This window comes from Anas platyrhynchos, chromosome 2, assembly GCF_047663525.1.
Source record: "Anas platyrhynchos isolate ZD024472 breed Pekin duck chromosome 2, IASCAAS_PekinDuck_T2T, whole genome shotgun sequence".
Lineage (NCBI taxonomy): Eukaryota > Metazoa > Chordata > Aves > Anseriformes > Anatidae > Anas > Anas platyrhynchos.
In genome coordinates, this window is record NC_092588.1 from 108,220,118 (window position 1) to 108,242,440 (window position 22,323).

The window sequence follows — 22,323 nt, forward strand, 5'->3', positions numbered from 1 at the left end:
GTTTGTGCTGACAGCTCAGACTGAATGGCAGACTGGCACTGTCAGTTGCTGTTTGGCATTATGATGGGGTTTGGTTTGTGTTTTTTTTTTTTTTAACTTCAGGTCTTAGAATGGCTTGCACATCCTGCTTATTAAGCAGTGTGTTTTAGATGCTGGTTAAGACAGTGTTTAGAAACAATGAAAAGCAATTTGCAGTTGGACGCTCCCCGTGGCATTCTTCCACTGGTTACAAAGTTCAGGACAGCAAGCTGCTCCCCTGACCCGAGGAACAGAAAACCTGCTTCTGTTTATGCAGTCCAGTCAGAGAAGCACATCAACCAGAAGGCCTGCCTGCATTTTCACATTATGTCCCAGCAATCATTAGGCACTTTTCTTCTAACTTTAAATTAACCTTGGGCAGGATGTGTTAATGTGCCAACTTTGCAAAAAGTAAACATCATGATAGCACAGGTTATGCCAAAGGCTTACAGCTTGCAAACAGGTTGGCTTCTTTATGTTTCTCTGGCAGTTGTAGATTTTATGCTCCAGGAAGTACAATTATTTCAGTGTTTCTTAAGCACTCATGTATTCTGTATTCTTAAAGGCTGAGAACAATGCACAGCCTAGCTCAGCTGATGCTAACCTGGTATAAATTCTGCATCTTTGTCATACCAGAATGGCTACGTTAACCTTCAAAATTGTTTGTAGTGGCCTAGGACAAATATTTATACAAATGTGCATATACATACACACATTTTTTAAAAAGCTTTATAAAAAGGTTAAGTGGCATCTAAAAATTAACTTCAAGACACTTGGCAGCATTCTAGGATCATCTGTGCCTGACAAAATATTCCTGCCTAAAGAAATTTTTGCTGTTCTGGTAATTTCCTCCAGCAAGAGTCGTCGTTTACGCAGCAAGAGCAGCTGGACACCACAAGTTGTGTAAAGGTCTTCATTCCGCCAAAATGGATTAACACAAGCATGTGAGAATCCCGTCCCAGAGCTGCCAGAAGTTATGTCAAGGGCAAGCACACTGAATTTTGCCCGCCCCCCTGCACACCGCCCTCCCAGCTGCCAACCGCGTTCTGCTCGGACGAGGGCCGTACACACTGAGTAAGGAGCCTGCCTTCCAGGAACCTGTCCAGTCTCCCCTTGGCCCACACACGCTTTTAGCGCCCGTGCTGTTCCCTGGTAGGAGTTATGCACCTCTGCTCCCCCTTGGAGCGAAGGGAAGGGAAAGCAGCAGGAGGAACGTGTATCCGCGTGGGCTCTTCCTATCCTGTGCTGCAGGAAGCAGTTATAACAGGTTAACGCCACCCCGTGTTCCACTCCAGTCGCAGTCCTTCACCACTGGTACAAAGTATGCTGCATCTGAGCACCAGCCGCTGGTATCAGCTTGGGTTTCATGAAACCAAATTGTATCAAATACAAGTCAAACATTTTTTTAAAATCCCAAGTAAACAGTCTGTATTCTAACACACAATACGTCTGTACCAATTAAATACAGTATGGCAGTATATAAATTACAGTTCTTTACAGTAAATAGTAAAACACTAGAGTCCGCTTACTGTACACAACAATCAAAGAAAGAACAGCAGCTTTTCAGTAAGGTCCCAGGTATCGCAATCACTCACTTGCTAAGAACAAAGAGAACAGATACAGCAGGCCATTCACTTCACCCATTTTTTACCATGTCACTTTACAAACATCCAGAACACTTGTACAGGCATCTACAGTATCTACACGTGGAACAACATTCTTAGGAATTCATGAGCACCAGACACAAATCCCTCCATCATTCCCATTATTAAAATAAACTTTACAGATTAAAATTACTTTAGCAGTTTCTATTTCATCTTGATAATAACCAGCAAGTAACAAGTGCAAAGTTTGCAGTCACGATCCATCTACTGCTTCTTTGTTTCCCTGTTTCCCCCACAAACCCCTAAAAAACAAAAACAAAACCCCAAATGTTGTCCTCTCACGCCCTTGCAGTAATACTGTTTCTGCAGTCGAACTGCCCGGCTGGCTTATGTTAACACATGAAACACCAGACTCTGAGCTTCAGGCATCGTTAGTCACTTCACTACAATGCCAAGTCAGCACAGTGGCAGGCCTCTAGGAAGACAAAAAAAATGATGAAGCAGTTGGATATTTCAGTGTGCTTAAACACAGAACATAAGGCTGCACGGTGCCCAGTGACTAAAAGAAACATGGCACCACGTTATCCGTTAAAACATTTACAATAGAAAGATATAAACAGCAAATGTGTCAATCTAAAACAAGTTCTTTGGTAATGAAGAACAGCAAACCGTAGTTTTTTTTTTTTTTTTCCGAATACGGATTTACATCCTGTTTTTCCACAATAAAATATTTTTTTTTTGTTGTTTAAAATATATCTCCCAAGTTGTTGCGTAACAAATAGTCCAGTACCTCAATTATCTACAGGTCAGCTTTAACTGTATTTTAGTGTGCAGCCGTATCTGCCCACTGGCAGATGAACTATAGATACACATTCATATATATAATATATATATTATTTATAAAAAATTAGAGAATTAAGTCAAGGACTCTGGAGAATACACATTCTGTATGGACAGATTAAAATGTACAATAGCTTCAAAAATCCATAAAGTTTTCTACACAGTGACGCGTGTAGTAAGTGCAAAAATACTGCCGTTTAGTTAATCCATGATTTCCTGTTTTCCTGTTTCCTAGAAAAAGCAGAAGCCGCCGCGTCTCCTGAATGACAGAGGACTTCTCCTGTTTTAGACGTGGAAGATGAGCCTTGAAGCACGGAACTTCTCCGTTTCTCTACAGTGGAGGATGCCTGAGACCGCGAAGTGCTACTCCATTTCCTGGTGGGAGCTGGTGCTTTACTGAGGCGTCCGGGACGAACAAACACGCCGTGTCGTGGCTTGCAGTGGAAGTACTCTTTACCTTTTACAGTTCCGTCGTGCTTCCCTTCGATGAAAATAAATGCAGACAATTAATCATCGGAATTTATCAGAAAATATAACTGTAGCATCGAAGAGTGCATGTTTTTGGCTGTCTGTGAAAGAGCCAAGGTTTTTAGCTGTGAGTGCTAAAACCACACAGATAACAAGCACTAGCGTGAGCAAAACCTGGAAAGGAGGCCTTGAACTGTGACCAAAGAGGTGACTTTACCTAAAATACTACTTTAACTAACAGTTTAAAAAGGTAAACATTTGTTCACTTCAAAAAATGATCCTCAAAACCAGTTATTTGTAAAGCTTAAAACTTATCTGTCAGACAAGTATAAGTGCTAAAAGCTATTAAACTGCTAAAAATACTGTCTGAGGATCTGAAGGCACTTTCTGTTGGAATCTCTTAACACTTACAGAACACTGATTTTCTTCCAGACCCCATCAAGTTAAAGTTAAAGACAACTTGTACTCTATAATCAAGTTTTTGCCCGGGGGATAAAAAAACAAAACACAACAAACCTCTGAAAGCTACAGGCAGCCAACCCATTTGACTGGTGGTGCCCATTGTTAGCACTGCCCATCAACACACACACTGAGAGAAAAATATCTGCCGATTTTAGGCTTTGCTTGTTTTTCTGATCTATAAAAGCAGACAGGTGTGATGGGAACTACTACAACACGCAAAGCATTATTTTGCATTTAGCAAGAAGAACAAGGCTGTAAGACATCTGAAATTCAATGCTTATCAAAACATCCTTGTAAACAGAAAGCCCAGAATGCTGCATGCCAGACGCCAAGCTATTATGGAATTGGACTGCACGTGGTTGTAATGCAACCTTAAAATAGATCACGCTGAGTGCACAGATAACCAAGAGCACATTTAGGCTTACCCAGCTGAACATTTAGCTCAACTCCAACCCAGATTCCAGCTGAGAAATCCACCGTTCCCACGTATCTCACTGTGCCCATCTTGTTACTTCCAACGCAGACCTGTTCACCCACGGCCACCCAGCTGGGCAAGACGTGGGGGTGATCTGCAGAAGCACCCTCCTCGCAGTCGGAGCCATCCAAGTGGTCCTTCCCGCTGAAGTCATCTATGGAAGCATCAGGGTAAGTCTCGTGGTCCAAAGTCTCTTTTGCTAACACAGAACACGGAGGCCGTTCCCCGGTGTTTGCAGAGCCCGCACACGTGCCCTGCTCCTCGTCAGTTCCTTGGGACAGCTCTGAGGCACTCACTCCGTTGGAGGACGCAAGGGAACAGGACTGCGGGGCTGTCGAGTGGTCAAAGTCCTTTCCGTCTTCGACGCCCATAAACTCTGTAAATGAATGATCTTCAACAATGTCCATCGTGTGCTCAACCGTTGCTTCACGCGCTGAAAATTCAATCGTACGACAGGCATTTTTGCCATCAGAGGAGCTTAGAGCTGAAAACGATCCAGCTCTGGGTAAATGCTGAGAGTCTTTGTCAGTGGCATTGAGGGACAGTGGGACTTGTTCTGTTAAGGCACTGTTTTCTTTCAGTGGCAATGTAGGTAACTTTTCTCTCGCTAACTCCTTTTCTGACTCTCGAAACTCCTTGTTCAAAGAAGATCTTAAATCATGTGCAAGGGGTGGTCCTGAAGAGTCATTAGAGTCCAGCTCCTTGACGTGACTGGCTAGCTGGTCTGTGCTATCACTACAGGGAACAAGCATGTCAGACAGGGTAGCGTTAGAGGCACTGTGGGAAAAGTAGCCACTAGTGATACTGCTAGTGGTGGGGCTGCGGGATACCTCTTTCTCAAGAACACGTGAACTCATGAAGTCTGATTTAGAAGAAAACCACTCCCTGCTTTCCAGGCTAGCATTGTAAACACTGAAGTCAGCAAACTCCTCTGGTACATAAGGTCGGAAATTTTTAAAATTTTGTGGACTTATCAGCTTCTTATTAATGGCTTCCAGCTCACTGTCTTCCTCCTCAGAGTCCTGCAAAAGAAGAGAGTTGGGTGGGATTAGCATCCTACGACAGTAATCTTTTTCAAGAAAATCAACCTCACTTGATTTTTCCCTTCTGAGCATGGAGAAATATACATGTTTAGTACTCCTCAGCTGAAGAATGGAAGACCCCTCTGAAAAGAACTGTTCTTAAAATTCCTTAACTTAGGCAAATATTTAAAACATTTTACAGATGAGGAAAGCAAGTCAGAGATTCATAAAGCAACTTGTCTTGACATACAGGAAAAGAATCCACATTACAATAGTCTTTCAGTAAAACTTGAAGGCTTTATGGTACTCTATTTTGCAGTCTGAGAATTCAGAAAAAAATCAATTTCTGTAAGACAAAACATACCAAGATATTTACACACTGCTTGCCTCTGTTGCATCTAAGCTCTGAACATTGCAGACAGTCTGTATGACATCTCTCTTCTGTTCAAATAATGGTATAACAAAGCTTCACATGCATGGATGGCAAACGGGTTTGTTCAGATTGCTTGTATCAGAGAAATCCCAGGCTGGAAGGCAGCTGGAGATCATTGAGCCCAACTGCCCTGCTCCAGCTGGGCCACCTGGAGCAGACTGTGCAGTACAGTGTTCAGTCGGGTGGGTTTCAAGCATCTCCAAGGATGGAGACCCCACATCCTCTCTGCGCAACCCTTTTCAGTGTCTGACCACCCTCGCAGTGCAAAAAGTGTTTCCTTGTGTTCTGACGGAAGCTCATGTTTCAGTTTGTGCCCACTGCCTTCCACCTGGCACGCTACTGAGAAGAACCTGCCCCAACTTCACTCCCTCCCACCAGCTGTTTTTTATGCATTAAGATTCCCAGCGAGCCTTCTCTCCTCCAGCTCGCTCAGCCTCTCGTGTCAGATGCTCCAAACCATCAGTGATCTCTGTAGCCCTGCTTCAGCAAGTCCTTCTCCTCCTTGTACTGCAGAGCACAGAACTGGACAGGGTATTTCAGACACAGCCTCACCAGTTCTGAGCAGAGAGCAGGGAGCACCTCTCTCCGCCCGCTGGCAATGTCTGGTACGCTGTCAGTGCTCTCTGCCCAACACTTTCTCGTCCTTCATGTTTTTGGAAATGCTTTCCGGAAGAATTTTCTCGTCTGTTTTTGAAGTGATCACTACTCACTACAGTCCTTATCTGTAACAAGGTCTTTCCCCAATATGTGGGGAAAAAAGAAGGAAACCTTCTTGTACTGCTCAGGCTACTGGAAGAACCAAAGAATAGCACCCATGAAGAACTGGTAAAGAAACTGCAACACTTCCCTGGGAAGTAACAGAAAACTATAATGAAAAACAGATTTAAGAACTGGCAACAGTAAGAACATCCCAGCAAGAACTAAGGACAGAAGATGATATGTCAGGATTCAGCAATAACAGAAGCAAAATAAACAAGAACTCCAACACAAAGCAGCTTTCGTGCACCTGCTTAGTTACAAACACACTTCTTTTCTTAGTTAAAAGAGTTTTCAGATTCTGAATTACAGCTCTCAAGTAACCTTGAAGATGCTTGTCCCTGTTTTACTCATTTAATAATATTTATTTGGTGGTTACACTACTGGTGCTTCAATTTTCACAGCATTAAGTTCATTGCCCACTAGGAGGATTTACTAGACAAGAAAACCCTGAGAAAAGTTAATTACAGCCATTAGTGAAATACACTGAGTATGACAACATTTGCTCTGACCTTAACGTATGTCACTGTCCTCACTTTTTACAGAGGACATGCTCTTGTGTCAGGCTGCTTTAAAACAGCTGCAGTATTTAACAGATGTGGAAGGGCTACCTGAAATTTCAGGCTGAATGCTCTATTTAAGGCCAATTAAAGAAAAACATTTTCTGTTAACCACCTCAGCCCTCCCCCTCTGCCATCAACAGATGTGTTTTGACTACTCAAGAAAAAGTTAAGATCCTGGAGAAACACAAGGAAAGGGCCAAATATCACTCTTATGTCTACTTAGATGCAAAATATTTATCCAGTTAAAATCATTAGCTTTCTGTTTGTTTAGTCATTTTGTTATTTCTAATGCATTTTTACATGCAGTATAAAGTAAAAGATGCAAGTGAGTATCACACCTGAAGCTACACCAGTCACCCAGCTATTAATTAGAAATAAGAAGCAATGTACCATGGAGCAACCATTTAGAGCACTGATTAATAACGTGGAAACTTCACTTTCAATCAGAGAAGAGCAGACTGCTCAATTTTCATGCGGAGACACAATTTCTACCCAAGGGTCATCTCTGAACTCATTCTGAGAGTGCTGTTCATCTAAATGTGTGAGATACATTGTCCAGCCTGGTCAACACAGGCTTGTTCCAGCTCTGTAAAATGCAGTCGCCTGGGAAGCCTACACCTTACAAAGGCTTCCTTCCTGAGAGATAAACAAACCAAGAAGAAGCCACAATGCGATAAAACCAAGGCCATAAGTTGGGGTAGCTGTTGCAACCTCCTCCCCACTCACGGCTGCCAGCTTTTGCCTGCCTCCCTTCTTCCCACTCCGGTGGTCAGACAGGGAGTGGACCCAGCTGAACTCTAACTACCCCTACACAGCGTTTTTCAGCTGGATGGATCAGTTCCCGTGATCTGACTGACTAGGTGACTGAAGACAAGTCTGTGTTGAGGGAAGGGAGAAGTCAGTGCAATGGCATTAGCAAGCAGCTGAGAATCGAAAGAATGGCTCTTCTCAGGGCCCAGCTGGCTGCAGTGGACCTAAAGTGTTCAGTGATGGACCTAAAGTGTTCAGTGATGGACCTAAAGTGTTCAGTGAATTGGCTTCAGTGGAATTGGAAAAGCCTGGTGCAGGACATTGCCCCTTTCCAGCTCTGAAAGCTTCTGCTTGTCTTTGGAAAAAAGCACGGGCACAGACTGTGGTGAAGTCAAAGCATGCCTGGGCTGGGACCCTGCTTTCACTCAAGGGATCAGAACTGCTCTGAAGCTGCTGTGGAAAATGTGGTAGCAGATTAGTTTTTATGGGACGTTTTCTGTTTTTCAGCCCAGTGGAAGATTTTGTCTCCCATGTACTTCCCTGCCACTTGGGGCTGTGACTCAGCTGACACACTGACTCACGCTGCCTTATTGAAAAGTAACATGATGGAAAAGAAAACAGCTGCCACCTGGAAACAGCCAAACTTCCAGTGCATACACCGGAACTCTCAGCAGACTTTGGTGTCATAACCTATGAAATGGCATTAGAAATAACCAGAATAAATTCTTCTAATGGCCTGGCTATATGGTAGGAATGCAAGTAACACTGAGTAGGAAGAATCCCACATTTTGTAGTTAAGACGTCCATAATACTTAAGGGAAATAATGTCAAGGTTCTGAATATTAAATCCAAAGCTCTGATTAAAGCAAGTATTCACAGCCATGTTCCACAGCCCGAAAACCAAGTCCTTCATACAGCAGGAATGATGATACAACCTTTGCTGAAGCAGCAGTGAGAAAAGGATTTGGCAGGTAAATAGAAAAATGAAAACCCTCCACCTAAATCCAGCGCCTGAATTATGATGAAGACAGACTGCAGGTTAATTACGAGCGGCAATCTCATTTTAGTGACACTGCTCCCACATCAGGCAATTAGAAGCTTTTATAGTGTACCCACACCTAAATGCACGGTTACTTACACCAAATGGGACCATTCCATTTACTCTGGGGTATAGTCACAAAATCTGGGTAACACACAAGGTATATTAGAGTGGCAACGACATGAACCACACTTTACTTCACCATTTGTGCACTGCAAAAATGAAAGCCTCCCCTCTCCCGCCCTCCCCACAAGACAAAACACATACAAATATATATATTTTTTTAAAAAAAAACAACAAACAACAAAAAAACCCTACAATCGAGTTATTTCCAATTAAAGACTGCATTCACAAATCAGGCAAGCGACCACTCATTATAACCATGAGTTATGATCACAGGTGATTATGTGCACATTAACCCTGATTTTCCTGCTGCAGTAGCGTAAGTGCCTTAAGCCCACCACCAAACGGCCCTAAGCCCGCCACCAGGCCTCGGAAAAGAAACTGGTACAAAACTTACAATCTTTTCCTCATGTATGCTATTGCTTTCTACAGGCATGCTGCTGGCATTGCTTCCTGACGGCACAACGCAGCCAGCGCAATGCACCTGAGATGAAGGCATACTCTGCAAAGGTTAACACACACGACACATCACACAAGCCACAACGCTAAATGCATGCAGGGCAGCAACGTGTTAAGAAGTGATGCAAGTGGAACACCCACGATAGCCATATATTACACCGAAATCCAAGTTAACAGGTAGAAAAAATCACGTGCTTCTCTCAACAGTGTTTTAGGCTGAAGATTAAAAGTCAGGCTTTTAACCACCAGAGAACACTGTTCCACAAAATTACTTTTTATTTGTGAAAAAATACACCAACATCTTGCTGAAGGAAAAAAAAAAAAGCAGGTTGCTGTTACTTTAAAATAGAAGTACCCTAATAAAGGAGAATACTTACCAAGAAGTGAAAAAAAACAATGCCAGAGGGTAAATAAGCAACCAAAACCCCACTACATCTAAAGCCCATCGTGATTAATTTTAAATAGGGAATCACAACATTCTACTGCAACGTGGCAAACAATTAGCCAAGTATGCAAAATGAATTGATCTTCACTTAGAGCAAGGTAGTTTTCAAAGATTACCTCTTGACTAAGCAGAGGTCGGCTTTCCAGTGGGGTCTTCCTTTTATGTTCCTCTTTCACTGGCATTAAGGGTTTGAAAAACTTTGGTGGCTGAGGAGAAAACGCTTTAAAAGGGCTGGCCATTAAAGCATGGGAATTCTCTGACACAGCACCTAGGAGAAAAGCAGAAATATTGCATTTCAGTTTTTTATATCTTGACTGCAAGAGTGTAACACAAAATAATGGAAGGCTAAGCCATGCATTTGGCAATTCGATGGCTACACAAAGAATGGCAATATTTCATTATTCAGCCACTGCTCCAAGCATGAGATAGTGCTGAGCTCTAGAAAGGGAGATTCTGTTCCTCTGAGGAACCTAGGAATAGAAAGACAGCAGAGAACAGCATTATCTGCCCCTCCTACTCTGAGGCTCCAGTTTTTCCCTTTTCATCTCAGTCATAAGAAGTGGGAATCATCCCTGACACAGAAACTAATTCTGCTCTGGAACCATGCCAGTAATCCTCACAACTGGGATGATCAAAAATGAAATTATAGGAAGGAAGCAACGAATGAATTTTCTGACCCTGCTTTGCTGCTACCTACCTACAGTGTCTCTACCTACATCACCTGCTCAAGAGCAGGTTACAAGTTGACCTAAAGAAAATAAGGCATCTGTGACAGCTGACATGGAAGAGTAAATATCCAAAATCATGCAAAAAAAATGAAAAAGAACCTTTCCCACTTTGACATAAGTCTCTTCATTTTCAAATTCATAAACTAATAGCAGCTCCTCCTTTATTCTCCTTCTGTTTTGATCCACATCTAGTTTGTCTTTTTTTGTTGTTTTTTTGGACACCCCCCAATTCCCTGATTTCCTATCCTTTCCTGAATGTCCTCATGCATTTTTCCCTTTCTCCCCTATTTCTAGATTATGTTTAGCTGCTAAAGCAGGAAGCTGGAGAAAGCATTTAACAGAAGTGAACCGAGAAATTAACAGGAAGAGCACTGATATTTAATTTTTACTTTAGTGCAGTAATGAAAAAGAATCACAAACATAGTTATTACATAGTTATTATACTTCATTCTCACCACTGCCATCTTTGCTCTTGCGAGGTGACTCTCTGGGTAAAGTACCATAGCATGATACATCTTGGTAACTGGAAGAACAGTCAGATATATCTAGGTGACTTTCAGACCAACCCTAAGAAACAAAAATACATAAATATGCATGCTGATACAGGAAAACATGGAGAAATTAAACTCAAAAGTAGTTTATTTTTTTTTTTTTAATACTTGGGAATATAAAGTTTCTGATTTCAAGACAATTTTCTGCCTCACATAGATGAAGTGTTCATAATCTGATTAACTTTCCATTGAAAATAAATTAAGTTTTGCCCCATCTTCATGTAACATTTCTTAAATTTCAATTTCTATCATTCTAATATGAAGAGCAGAGAACAACAAAAGATAATTACATCTTATTCAAGTAAGATGTAATTAGCATTTTCTAGATGTATTATGTAAACATACAGTTAAAACACTGTTTCCCTTTAAAAAAAATCTTAAATAGATCATGCTTTGAAGAGGAAAAAAATCTAAGAGTGTGCACCGCTTCTTTTAGTGAATTCCACATTTACATACCTTATCATCTTCATCACAGGCAGAAAGATCTAGTCGGCTACAGGATACCTACAATACACCAACAGACAGAATGACAAAATGCATCTCTTTCATTTACAAAATATGTCTTAAGGAGACGTGATCATTTAGTCCTGACAACTTCCATGTTCTCTCTTCTCAGGTACGATTACTTATAAGGACAGCTACATTCATAGTGTATACGAGTAGGTAAGAGGAGAATGCATAAAATGCACACAAAATGGAAACGATCCCTTATGCTACAAAAAAGTTAGAGATTTTGATACAAAAGTAAAAAAAGTAATCTGATTCATTGCAGCCATCATTCTAACCTACTTCCAAAACTGGAGGAGTTCTGACCAAACCTCCCACCTCCCTGTCAACCTTCCTCTCTTCCAGGATGCAAAGCTGTGCGCAGGGATTCCTATTAACATTTGACTCTCATTCACAAAAACTTTTCCACAGGTTGGCTAGTCCTAGCTCAGAATAATCATTACCATATCACATTGTGCACGTATTATACCAGCACACAGACACCACTCAATTCGTACTCATTTAACAGAGAAAGAGTCCTTACGTTGTGGACATTTGGAGTGCTCATGCTTCTGCGGATATTTCTCGCTTTGGTGGAGAGTGCCTCTTTGACTGTGACTGCCTGTGTAGAAGAAAAGATCATATTAAAATAGTGCTGGTATCAGAGAAACAATCAAACACGACAGAATCACAGAATCTCAGGGTGGTTGAGGTTGGAAGGGACTTCTGGAGGTTATCTGGGCCAACTTCCCTGCTAAGCAGGGCCACCTAGAGCTGCTTGCCCGGCACCATGTCCAAATGATTTCTGAGTATCTCCAAGGAGGGAAACTCCACAACTTTTTCCATGGCTCAGTCACCCATACAGTAAAGCACTGTTTCCTGATGTTCAGGCAGGAAACATCAGGAAACACCTCCTGTGTTTCAGTTTGAATGCGGGACTTTGCACTTGCTGAGCTTCATGAGGTTCCTGTCAGCCCATCTTTCCACCACGTCAAGGTCCCTCTGGGTGGCAGCACAACCCTCTGGTGTATCCACAGCTCCCCCGAGTTCATGTCATCTGGAAACTTGCTGAGGGAACGCTCCATACAGATCATTACTGGAGACTGATAAACTGCACTGGGCCCAGGACTGACCCTTGTGGCACACTGCCAGTTACTGGCCTCCAGCTAGACACTGCACCACTGATCACCACCCTTTGGGCCCTGCAATTCAGCCAGCAGCTTTTTTTCAGTGTGCCTAATGACAGGAAACAGAGCTTGCATTCACAAATCTTAATTTGCAGACACAACCACCAAAATTTGTATCTGAAATTCATTCTTTGGCCTTTGCCTGTTCAGCTTCCCCATTGCCAGCTACAGTTACCATTGCTGGAACTATGTATTTCACAGAAGTAACTCACATTTACCCGTCCAATGTTTTCTCTCTTAAGAACAAACAAACAAACAAACAAACCAAGCAACATTCAATATTAATAAAACAAAACCACCCATCATCTCTACTTGGACTGTAGTAATTCAGTTCAAAAGGTGCAAGAAGTGCCTTTTCCTTACCTGTCTGAGTCGTTCAAGGCTCAAAATGTTCTCCACTTGCAGCACACCACGTGTATATTTCTCAATGTAAGTTTCACCATCAGATGTGCCCTCATTCTCGCTCCTTGCAGCCATCAGTGCTAAGGTCTCACGATCCTCAATTTCTTCTGTAGCCTAAATTGCAAGTTACACTATTTAAGTTTTTCAAATTAAAGCCTATTGTTTTTAATGTGCTGATTCACTTATTTAGACCACCATGATCCACAAATTTTAATTTGAATCAGTAATCCTTAACTTAATTAGCAATTGTAATTACAATCAATAACCCGGGACTTTTCAACACACACGTTAAATGATACTGAATGAAGAAGAGGCCATGCTTAGGAGAAATTTTGCGCATTTCTTGTAGTTTATGTACTTAGGAATAACACGTATCTAACCTGAAATCTCCTGTGTTACAGATTGACTAATGACAACGTCCTAGGCAAGCAAATGCAAATTCCTTACCAAACCTTAGACAGTCTGTGTGATTTCCCTAGAGTTTAAAGTGAAAGTAATACCACACGAAAGTGACAATTACATGGCAACAAAACTATTTATTTTCTTTTGTCCAGGTTACCTTTACAATCTATGTTAGAGCACATTTCCAATTTGTACAAGTTTTTGATGTAAAATATATAGTTTATATTCCTGTTGAACTGATTTTCCTAGTTATAGTGACCCGAATATCCCTCTGAGTAGCCTCTTAATTCTCCCTGAAGCAGCTAATACAATTTCAAAAATAGCTCTACTACAAGAACTCAGTTTACACAGTACAAGAGAAAATAAAATCCCCACAGTTTTCTACTGTTTAAGGTAAAAACAACCTCACCACTGAACAGCAGGATACGTACTTTGGCAAGCTGCCTCATATCAACGAAGTAGGCCATTTACTTTGCAATCAGTGCCACCTACTACAATAGTTATTCTGTTACTTTCAGTGAATTTGCCAGAGAAACACAGTGTAATTTACCTTTGGTATATTGGATACAATTTCATAGGTCACTCCACAGGCATAATATATATTTTTCAAGGATATTCTCCTTTTCAGGCTCTGGGTAAAACTCTAGAAACAAAGTAATTCTCAGTTATTGTTTTGATAATAATTATTTATGAAGTTCTAAGAAAAAAAAGGTTGCAATGTAAAAATTTATTTTACCACAAAAGCACATTCTCCAGGACAATAATTAAGTAAGCTCCTTTTCAGCATTCACAATCCTTAAGAGTACTTTTTAAAGCCTTGTAGTCAGCACAAAATGCTGTCAAGTTCAAACAGTAACAGTTTACTCCTGTTTTGCACTGAAGCTCTATCCTTGTGTAATAACTCGTAACTGAGGAACTGTGGCTGTAAGAAGTCTGTACTGTGTGGGCACCAACACTTCTCACTTTGTCAGCCACCTGTTAAATAAGCAGAAAATTCTTCTCGCTATAGCAAAGCATAGGACTGATCTCTAGCCACAACTGGATGAGCAGCCACAGTTTTCACTGTTGTACTGTTGTAGTCACAAACCTAGTGTGCTGCATTGTTAGACTTGTTAGCCCTTACATCACTAACTGTAAACTTTAATCTAATAAGGCATCTGAGACAAATGAAACTAACAAAGGAAAACATGCTAAATACAAAACAAAACACACATACAAAAAAAAAAAAACAAAAAAACAAAAACAACCACAAAGCAAACAAACAAACAAACTAACTAACTAAATAATAATAATTAAAAAATAAATAAATAATTCAGCTGTTTAGTAAGTTGCTTAGTAACACAACAGGTGTTTTGTGTCCCACCCCTACGTCCCCCTCCTATTGCAAAATCTGAAGCAATTCTGAGATAAGCTCTTGGACCTAATTGTCTGGGAAACAAAAATGAACATGATTTTGGAGAACATCTTGCTGTCTAAACCCATGAGCAGCAAAGCAAGGGGAACAGCAACCACTCTTGTTGCCGATGAAAACACCCTATTTGAGGTCACCATGAAAAAGTGGGTAGAAAAAATATACATTTAGGCAGTGCAGGGAAACAAGCCTAGACTGTAATTAATGGAGAAAATAATAAAGAGAAATGAAAAAGATATATTGTGTTCACTCTGAACACATAAAGGCCCCAAAGCTACTGTCAGGAACAGAGTGGGCTACAGTAACCCTATATTAGACAAGCTACTGCAAACTCCTCAAAATCAAACATTTCAACTATACAACCAAGAGGGTTAAACCACTTTCTTTGCTGTTGTTGCAAAAGTAGTGCCTGTTACACTTTGAAACAAATCAGTTTGAAATATTGACAGGTCAAAAGGCTATGCTAGAAGTGCACAGCATCACTGCAATCTATGCTAATCTGTTTTTCATTTGTTTTTAATAAGAAAAGGAGACATGCAAAATGAAGCAGGCAGCTAAGAAAAGACATTCATAAAATTAGGGATACCAAACAAAATTAGTAATAAAAGAATATGTAAACTTATTACCTGCTTGTTATAAATATTGGCTGCAATCCTTTTCCGTAATACCAGTTCCATTGCAGCAGGATGACTGAGCTGCACAGTAGTCTTCACTATTAAGTAAATCCTCTCATTTTGTGGAGTGACCCTGTTCAGGTACACTGAATCATGGACAGAAGAATCCCAAGCAGCAGTGGCTGAAACCTATGCAGACAAATCAAATGGAGAAAGGAAAGAAAAATCAAAGACTCAATCTAACAAATAATTTACAATGACTTAATGTTGAGTAAAACAATTCTTTTATGAAAGAAAAATAAGTACCATTTAACAAAATGGACTAAAACCACCCTTTCGTAGTATGCAATCAGAAGCAGCACAAAAGAGGTGTTAAGATATCAGGAAACACAATATATATCAGGAAGCACAATCCCCCACCCCAAAAAGAAGTTTTCACCCAGAAGGAAGCAGAGGAGAGAACAGAAGCAATATTGGAGGAAGAAAAAGAAATCCTATTGCAGCTGTACTAAAAATGTATGGAGCTCAATGGCAAGATTTCCATCTGGGTTAAATTAGGTTACAATGGTCTATACAGAATAAATCTGTTCCATCCTGCAGAACGTCTTTTTCCATCCCCCCCGTCTCTTCCTGAACCTCAGCTTGACATTTATTGTGCAAAGGGACTCTTAAGCATTGGTCTGAGATGGCACAGAAAGTAGAAAAAATACAATTTAAGCTCCAAAATGTACTCAGAACCGTTAATTTCCAACAATTCCCTTTTTCTTTTTTGAATTTAAAAAATTGTGTACTATGAAGAAAAAAGTTTTTTTAAAAAACATTAAGCTTTGCCTCGTCAGCATAGTAAAGGAAGCAGTTTTCTCTGAATAATTAGGAGCCTACAAGAGGAATGATGAAGGGGCAAGGAAAGAAGAAAAGGAATTGTGAGTTAGGTAGCTGAATTAGACTTTTGCCAAGAGCAGAGACTTTCCACCTCTGCATTAAGGCAGGAGAGCTAACAAGTCTCTTAAACCCTCTTAAATCCTACCCAAACAGGCCAGAAACTGAAGGCAGCACTTCTAATACAGAAACATAATCATAGTGATTAAATAAATACATAGGAGAAAATAAAACATAAGAAGAAAGCTTTAATATAAGCTGCAGTTGTCAAGAAGGAGGCTTGCTAACAATTCACCTCTTCATCGCTGTGTTTTATGATCGGCAGATAAAAGAAGGGGCTCCCGTGCTCCTTTGGTAGTATGGAGTTAACTCCTGATGCATGGGGACCTATAAGTTGTTCGTTGGCACTGAGGTCATCAGCTAATGAAACAAACATGCAAAGAATTAAATGGTTTTGCATCAAAGGACATTAATATATGGAGGCAAAGTTGTAATACACAGTTGTAACAAAACCCTACCCGTATTCATAACACATTTAATCCTGATTAATCTTACTACTATGCATTATTTTGAAGATGGTTGCAGCATAGAAAAGTGGGGACGTAAAACGGGGCCAAGACTCCCTCTGAACATGTTCTCACATGACCTAAACAGAATTCAGAACTCTTTCTAGGTATTCAGGAAAGGAATTTACCCAGCCATGAATAAATCAGTTCCTCATTTATTCACCTGCCAGCCTAAACAGCCAATCTCTTGGTTAAATCAGTTCTGATGTATCAAGATTGACAACAGTGGTTCTGGTAACTTTAGGCTTTTAATTGAACAAAAAAAGTGTTGTGCAATGATCCATAACCCTGCTTAAATATCCTACTTGGTCTTCTATCTGCTATCCTCTGCTTACAGTGAAAATCAAAAACATTTCCTGTGAGCACAGAAAGAAGAGCATATATAATTTTTCAAAAGCAATTTCTAAAGTGGGTATCGATGTATTGCCTGTATAAACAAGCCTAGTAGCCCACTGAAGTGCTGGATGTGACTAGGCTTGTGGATCCTTCTCTACTTTATGTCCAAGTTTATAATTATAGACTTCCTAAACAGTCCTTAAATATAGTGCTAACTCCAGTTTCTTGCTGCATACAGTGTATCTGTGCTCCAAGAACATAAATCCATAGTCTTCCCTCATGTAAAACTAATTGCCTTCAGAGGGAGAACACTCAGATGCTCTAACAAAATGCTCATTATGCTCCTAACACACTCTTAATTAAGCCATCTGTTTAAACCTCTACAGATAAGTCAGTGGAAGAGCTGGAAGATTCTCTATCAGTGCTTCAATGACGTGTGGATTTATACATCAAAACACACACAGGATTTTCCTGCCTGACATTCCATTTAAACTAAGCTTGCTCTTTTATGCATTTTTCTGTTGTATAACCAATCCTTCTACTTGTATGATCCCTGATTATTATTTTAATTTTAAAACAGTTGTACTTAACTATTGCAATGCATAGAATTGGAAAAAAGTACATTCTACAAGCCATACCAGACAGTGCCATTGCCAGGACGTTTTTATATCTTCTGAGACATTTAAGATTCACTCTTCCATCTACCAATTTACTGATCCAAACTAAATTTTTTTATTTTCTTTATTTTAATCTGTTGTTACAACATACCATTCAAATCAAGGAAAAGGACAGGTATATGTGTTTCCATTCCTGCAGGTGGAATCCTGAAACAAAAACTGCTGTCAGTACAGAAGGCAAATACAAACCTAAGCTAATCTGGGCAAACAGTTCTCCATGCAAGTTTTCTATTAACTGTGACCAACGACTAAGACTATCAACATTTTGATGGTTACTTAGAGCAAACTCCTGGCAAGACATAGTCTTTATACCAATAAATATACTTCTAGCTACATGACCACAGCAGACTTCAAGTGAGTATGGGAAAAAAATCCTAAATTTGAGAGGAAAAATTATCACTACGTCATTCACCCAATGAAGAAGAGATATTAGGCATTATCAGAGACATCAGTGTACACTTGATTAGAGCTTTTATTTCTTGTCCACACTTTCACAAATTTAATATGTTACCTTTTTAACTTTTCAAAGTCAGTTTCAACAGCCTTAAAACACATATTTAAATGAAATTAAAGAGAAGTTCTGAGATATGTTTCTTCTGCTCCTTTTCAAATTTTCTTTTAAATGAGAATTTCTTCCTTCCTCACCCCAGCTCAATTAAACGATGTGTTCTACAATCAATTTTTGAGCAATTGAGCCTTTTTTTTTTTTTTTTTTGAAAGGAATCAAACTACAGGATAACTTTCTTAGAACTAAGAAAAAAAAAAAAAGTAAAATAGTATTAAATTCAAAGGCAATGTTCAAACCGCGACAGCTATCTCAAAACTCCTTTTTGTAGTAAAGGAACTAAGCAAACACTCATTACATTCAAACAAGCACCTGACCTTCTATTATGCCAGCTCAGTGTAGTTGGAGGTATTACAGGAAAACCTAGAAAGCTATAAAACATCTTGAGAATTTTACGTTGTAGTTTGCAACGTTCATGTAAAAGAAACGAACAACTCCAATGTTTTTTTTCTGAACATACCAATTTGCAGGGGCACCAGGAATTCCGCTGCCTGGTGCTGGAACAAACACCGCATTCCTCTCTTCTGTCAGCCCTACCCACTGCTCTACCAGCCGGGCTTCTCGTTCCATATCATCTTCCGATTTTTCTACAGTGAAAGAGGGTAGTATTATAAGACACATTTCTGATGATATAGGGAATAAAGTACTTATAAGAGAAATTTTAAGTTTCGAACCTTGCTTATTGCTGATCTTTTGAATCTGCTCATCTAAGTATTCCCTGCGTTTTATCAATGCATCAGACCATCTTTCTCGTACACAGTTTAAGTCTTCTTCCTAACATGGGAAGAAAAATGGAAGTTATTCGGCTTTGCGGTTAAGATCAAATGGCAGGGAAGTTTGCGACAGTTTCATCAGAATCGCTATTAAACAGCTTGCATGATGCAGAAAACTTTTTTCCCCAAATAACATGCACACTAATTAAGTACCTCATCACCCATGAATGGAAGCTTATTTGTTTTCAAGTTTCATATTCCAAAAGGAGGAAAAGAAAATGTGACTAGCTCAGTTGCTGAACAGAATCATACACCAAAGACTAATTATCCACAGAAGTGGCAATCAAACTTTTTAATCACGTACGGAATAGGAAAAACAGGTATCATCAGTTGATCATAGGTTCTCCTGAAGATTAGACAGGTCAGTATGCCCTCAAACCTGCACAAAACTCCATTGCTAGCAGCTGCTATCAGTGCAATTAAAAGATTTCTCATGCAAACAAAACCGATCATGCAATCATGCTTTGTGGTATCACAGAAAATCTGGTTCATTCTTCTCTGTGATTTGTCAGGAAGCGCAGAAACAGCCCGCGAAAAGTTAGTACCTAACTGGTATCCTTGAGTTTGCTGTAAAACCTAACCCATTATTTCATGGGATGTCAGCATTCTCACCTAACTGGTTTTAATTCCTTAAAAGCTGCCTGCTAGAAGTAAGACTTCAATGTAAGATCTGTAATGTGCTTTACATTTTTAGTTATTTCTTATCCTGGCCCTTGCCATCTTTTTAAGTGATTCTTCTTTTAAGTTTTCTAAACTGTGACTGTCCTGTATTTACTTATCACACAAGGAGCCAGGCTCAAGGTTTGTTGGTTTGTTTTCACGTGGATGAGCTTAAAATAGGAAAAATGTTTCACTGAACTTCTGTATTCCCCACGCTCACATCCGCCACTCTCTCTCCCACTAGCGTTTCAGAAAACTGCACAACTTCAAAGGTTAAGATGTTTTCTTTAGAAAACAAAGCAAAGCAGCCCAATGCTGTATAATTTGGTTGAGAAGAACTTGGGTACCTGCATTTGTTTCCCCCCCCCATGAAATATAGTCACTGGAAACTATTTCCATTTTAAATTCAAGTTTCTAAGCTTTTATTTCCATAGCAATTCATGTAGCCAGTTAGGAGAGCTGACTGCTGAGTACTAGAGAGAAGAGCACACTGTAAGAGTATAAAGTCACGTGGTAAACTGAAATAGCGGTGTTTTATAGCCCAGGTAGCCTCTTAAATGCACAGCATATATTTCAAAGCTGCTTTTGCTTGCACCAGTATGCTTGTTCATTGGAAAGTTGCTGGCTATTAGCATTAGCTGTGCCCCATGCCACAGGATTGACAGCAACAGCAGCAATACCTGGTAACTATCCATATCACCACCATCCTCCTCCTCCTTCTGGTAGGAGAAAATACATTTTGTAAAACACAAAAGAACATGCATTTTTTCAACAGAAAAATCAAAGAATTACCCCAAACCACAAGTACAAAAGCATCTTGCCACAAACTTGTATAATGTTAAAATTACAACATTCAAATAACCACAGCCTTATTAACAGGTAGGATCAGATCTTTCTTCAGACTACAGCATCTCAGCCACGATTTTAGCGGTTACATTTAGTTAAAAAAAAAAAAAAAAAAAAAAAAAAAAAAAAGAGTTCGTAGAATACAATGCCAGAAAAAGGGCTTAGCAAGCATATCATCAATATTTTCACTTTATAGTTTCATCTAGAATTACTTGTGGTTCTGAATGTCTGAAGGTGCCTTTCTTCCCTGGGTGACCTGTTTCACTTGTTCTTTGCTATCACTGTTAAAAGGATCCTTAATTTCTTATACAAATTTATCTAGTAGCAGCAAGAAGCCACTTCTTAAGACCTTTTTCTGCTAGCTTTAACAGCCCTTTTGCATTCAGTAATGGCTATTTCTGATACTGATCAAGTAAACTGCTTGAAAAGATAACTAGTATCTCACTAAGACATTTTCCTGTCTCTTTTTTTTCCTCACTCTTTTCGCCTTAATTTTCACTGTCCCACAAGGGACAGAAACTAACCAGTAACCTCGTATTAATTTCACCTCTACACACAAAAAGTAAAAACAACTTCCATATACCTGCTGTCTTGCATATACCTAAATATTACACTTGGTTCTTTATCAGTTATACCTTAAATTACAAGCATGAAAAAAAAAGCAGATATAGCACCATATGATCAAATATGTGTATTAGACTCAAACAAATATAAAACAATAAAATTAACCTATCATGTACCAGTGTGTGAACTAAGGTCCCTTTTGGAACTCTGTTGGGCAGGGTCTAGAGCAGCAAAGCAAAATCAACAAAATAAATCGGTGCATGATAAAGTAACTGTCTTACCTGGTAGCTGTCCAAGCCCCTTTGCAATTTGGTTGATCTGGCAGTCACACCACCTATGGAGACTGAAAGAATTGCTTCTACCATGAGAGGCAATGTTCCCGAATGTTGTACAGGTTTCACTGTCACCTGAACTCTGCGAGAATGACCCTGAGCAGGAAGGCAGCCAAGAGAGAAAGAAAGGCAGAGAGGGAGAGAAAAACAAACAGAGAGAAACTAAGAATAACATTAAGAATCAATGTATGTATGAATAAGACAACACGAAAAGACATACCTGCCTAAGCTGGAAAATCCCCCCCGTGTTTACATCCTTTGCCTGATGGAGTTCAACTGCAGTATACTCTCCCATCTCATTCAATTCTTGTATGGAAATCCACATTTCTATTCTTCGTGTTACTTCATTCCACCTAAAAAGGTATACCAACAAAACTTAATGCTTGCCTCACAGAAGTATGATTTGTGTGCCACAGGTATTAGAAAGCCTTTGGAAAGCTGATAGAAGCATTTTATTTATACCTGTCTCTCAGTGTCCTTGTTTTAGCATGAAGAGAATCAACTTCCCAAACAGAGGTGCCATTGCCTGTACATCTGTGACCCCACACCTCGATAGCAAGAGCTCCTTCGGAGATGAACTCCAAAAACTCCTCTGTGACATTCACCACATAGTCCTGGAAATGAGACAAACTTATGATATCTAATCAGATGAAATAACTGCATCTCCTCAACTGGTTTGTAAGGACACACCAAACAATTACTTACTTGCATGGCTCAACCATACAGTTTGGATGATAAAGCTTGACTCTGGTCAAAAGAGTTGTGAAACAAATCATCTCAGCAACTACTGCTTCTGCATACTGTGTATCATGCTTGAAAATTTCCACTGAAACCACCTCACAGCTCCATTACCATTTTTAAAGACACTTTGCTTACCCAACAGGTAT

General features: G+C 39.9%; 1 protein-coding gene across 6 annotated transcripts in view; it reads right to left on the minus strand.

The window, feature by feature from the left end:
* Positions 1–1,481: 1,481 nt before the first annotated feature.
* KIF13A (kinesin family member 13A) overlaps positions 1,482–22,323 on the minus strand; it is a 114,283-nt gene continuing 93,441 nt past the window's right edge. For 2 of the 6 annotated variants that reach the window (XM_027451233.3, XM_027451237.3), the window contains 18 exons: positions 21,899–22,050; positions 21,657–21,789; positions 21,386–21,532; positions 20,375–20,413; positions 18,936–19,035; positions 18,722–18,848; positions 17,788–17,843; positions 16,413–16,537; positions 15,251–15,427; positions 13,764–13,856; positions 12,773–12,925; positions 11,767–11,844; positions 11,193–11,240; positions 10,641–10,752; positions 9,574–9,725; positions 8,951–9,055; positions 3,818–4,889; positions 1,482–2,943 (listed from right to left, as the gene is read on the minus strand). In XM_027451233.3, the coding sequence (XP_027307034.2) occupies positions 2,660–2,943; positions 3,818–4,889; positions 8,951–9,055; positions 9,574–9,725; positions 10,641–10,752; positions 11,193–11,240; positions 11,767–11,844; positions 12,773–12,925; positions 13,764–13,856; positions 15,251–15,427; positions 16,413–16,537; positions 17,788–17,843; positions 18,722–18,848; positions 18,936–19,035; positions 20,375–20,413; positions 21,386–21,532; positions 21,657–21,789; positions 21,899–22,050 (3,153 nt within the window). In that variant the 3' untranslated portion in view covers positions 1,482–2,659. The remainder of the gene's footprint in view (positions 2,944–3,817; positions 4,890–8,950; positions 9,056–9,573; positions 9,726–10,640; positions 10,753–11,192; positions 11,241–11,766; positions 11,845–12,772; positions 12,926–13,763; positions 13,857–15,250; positions 15,428–16,412; positions 16,538–17,787; positions 17,844–18,721; positions 18,849–18,935; positions 19,036–20,374; positions 20,414–21,385; positions 21,533–21,656; positions 21,790–21,898; positions 22,051–22,323) is intronic. The other 4 variants (XM_027451236.3, XM_027451239.3, XM_027451238.3 and 1 more) reach the window with 3 other exon arrangements.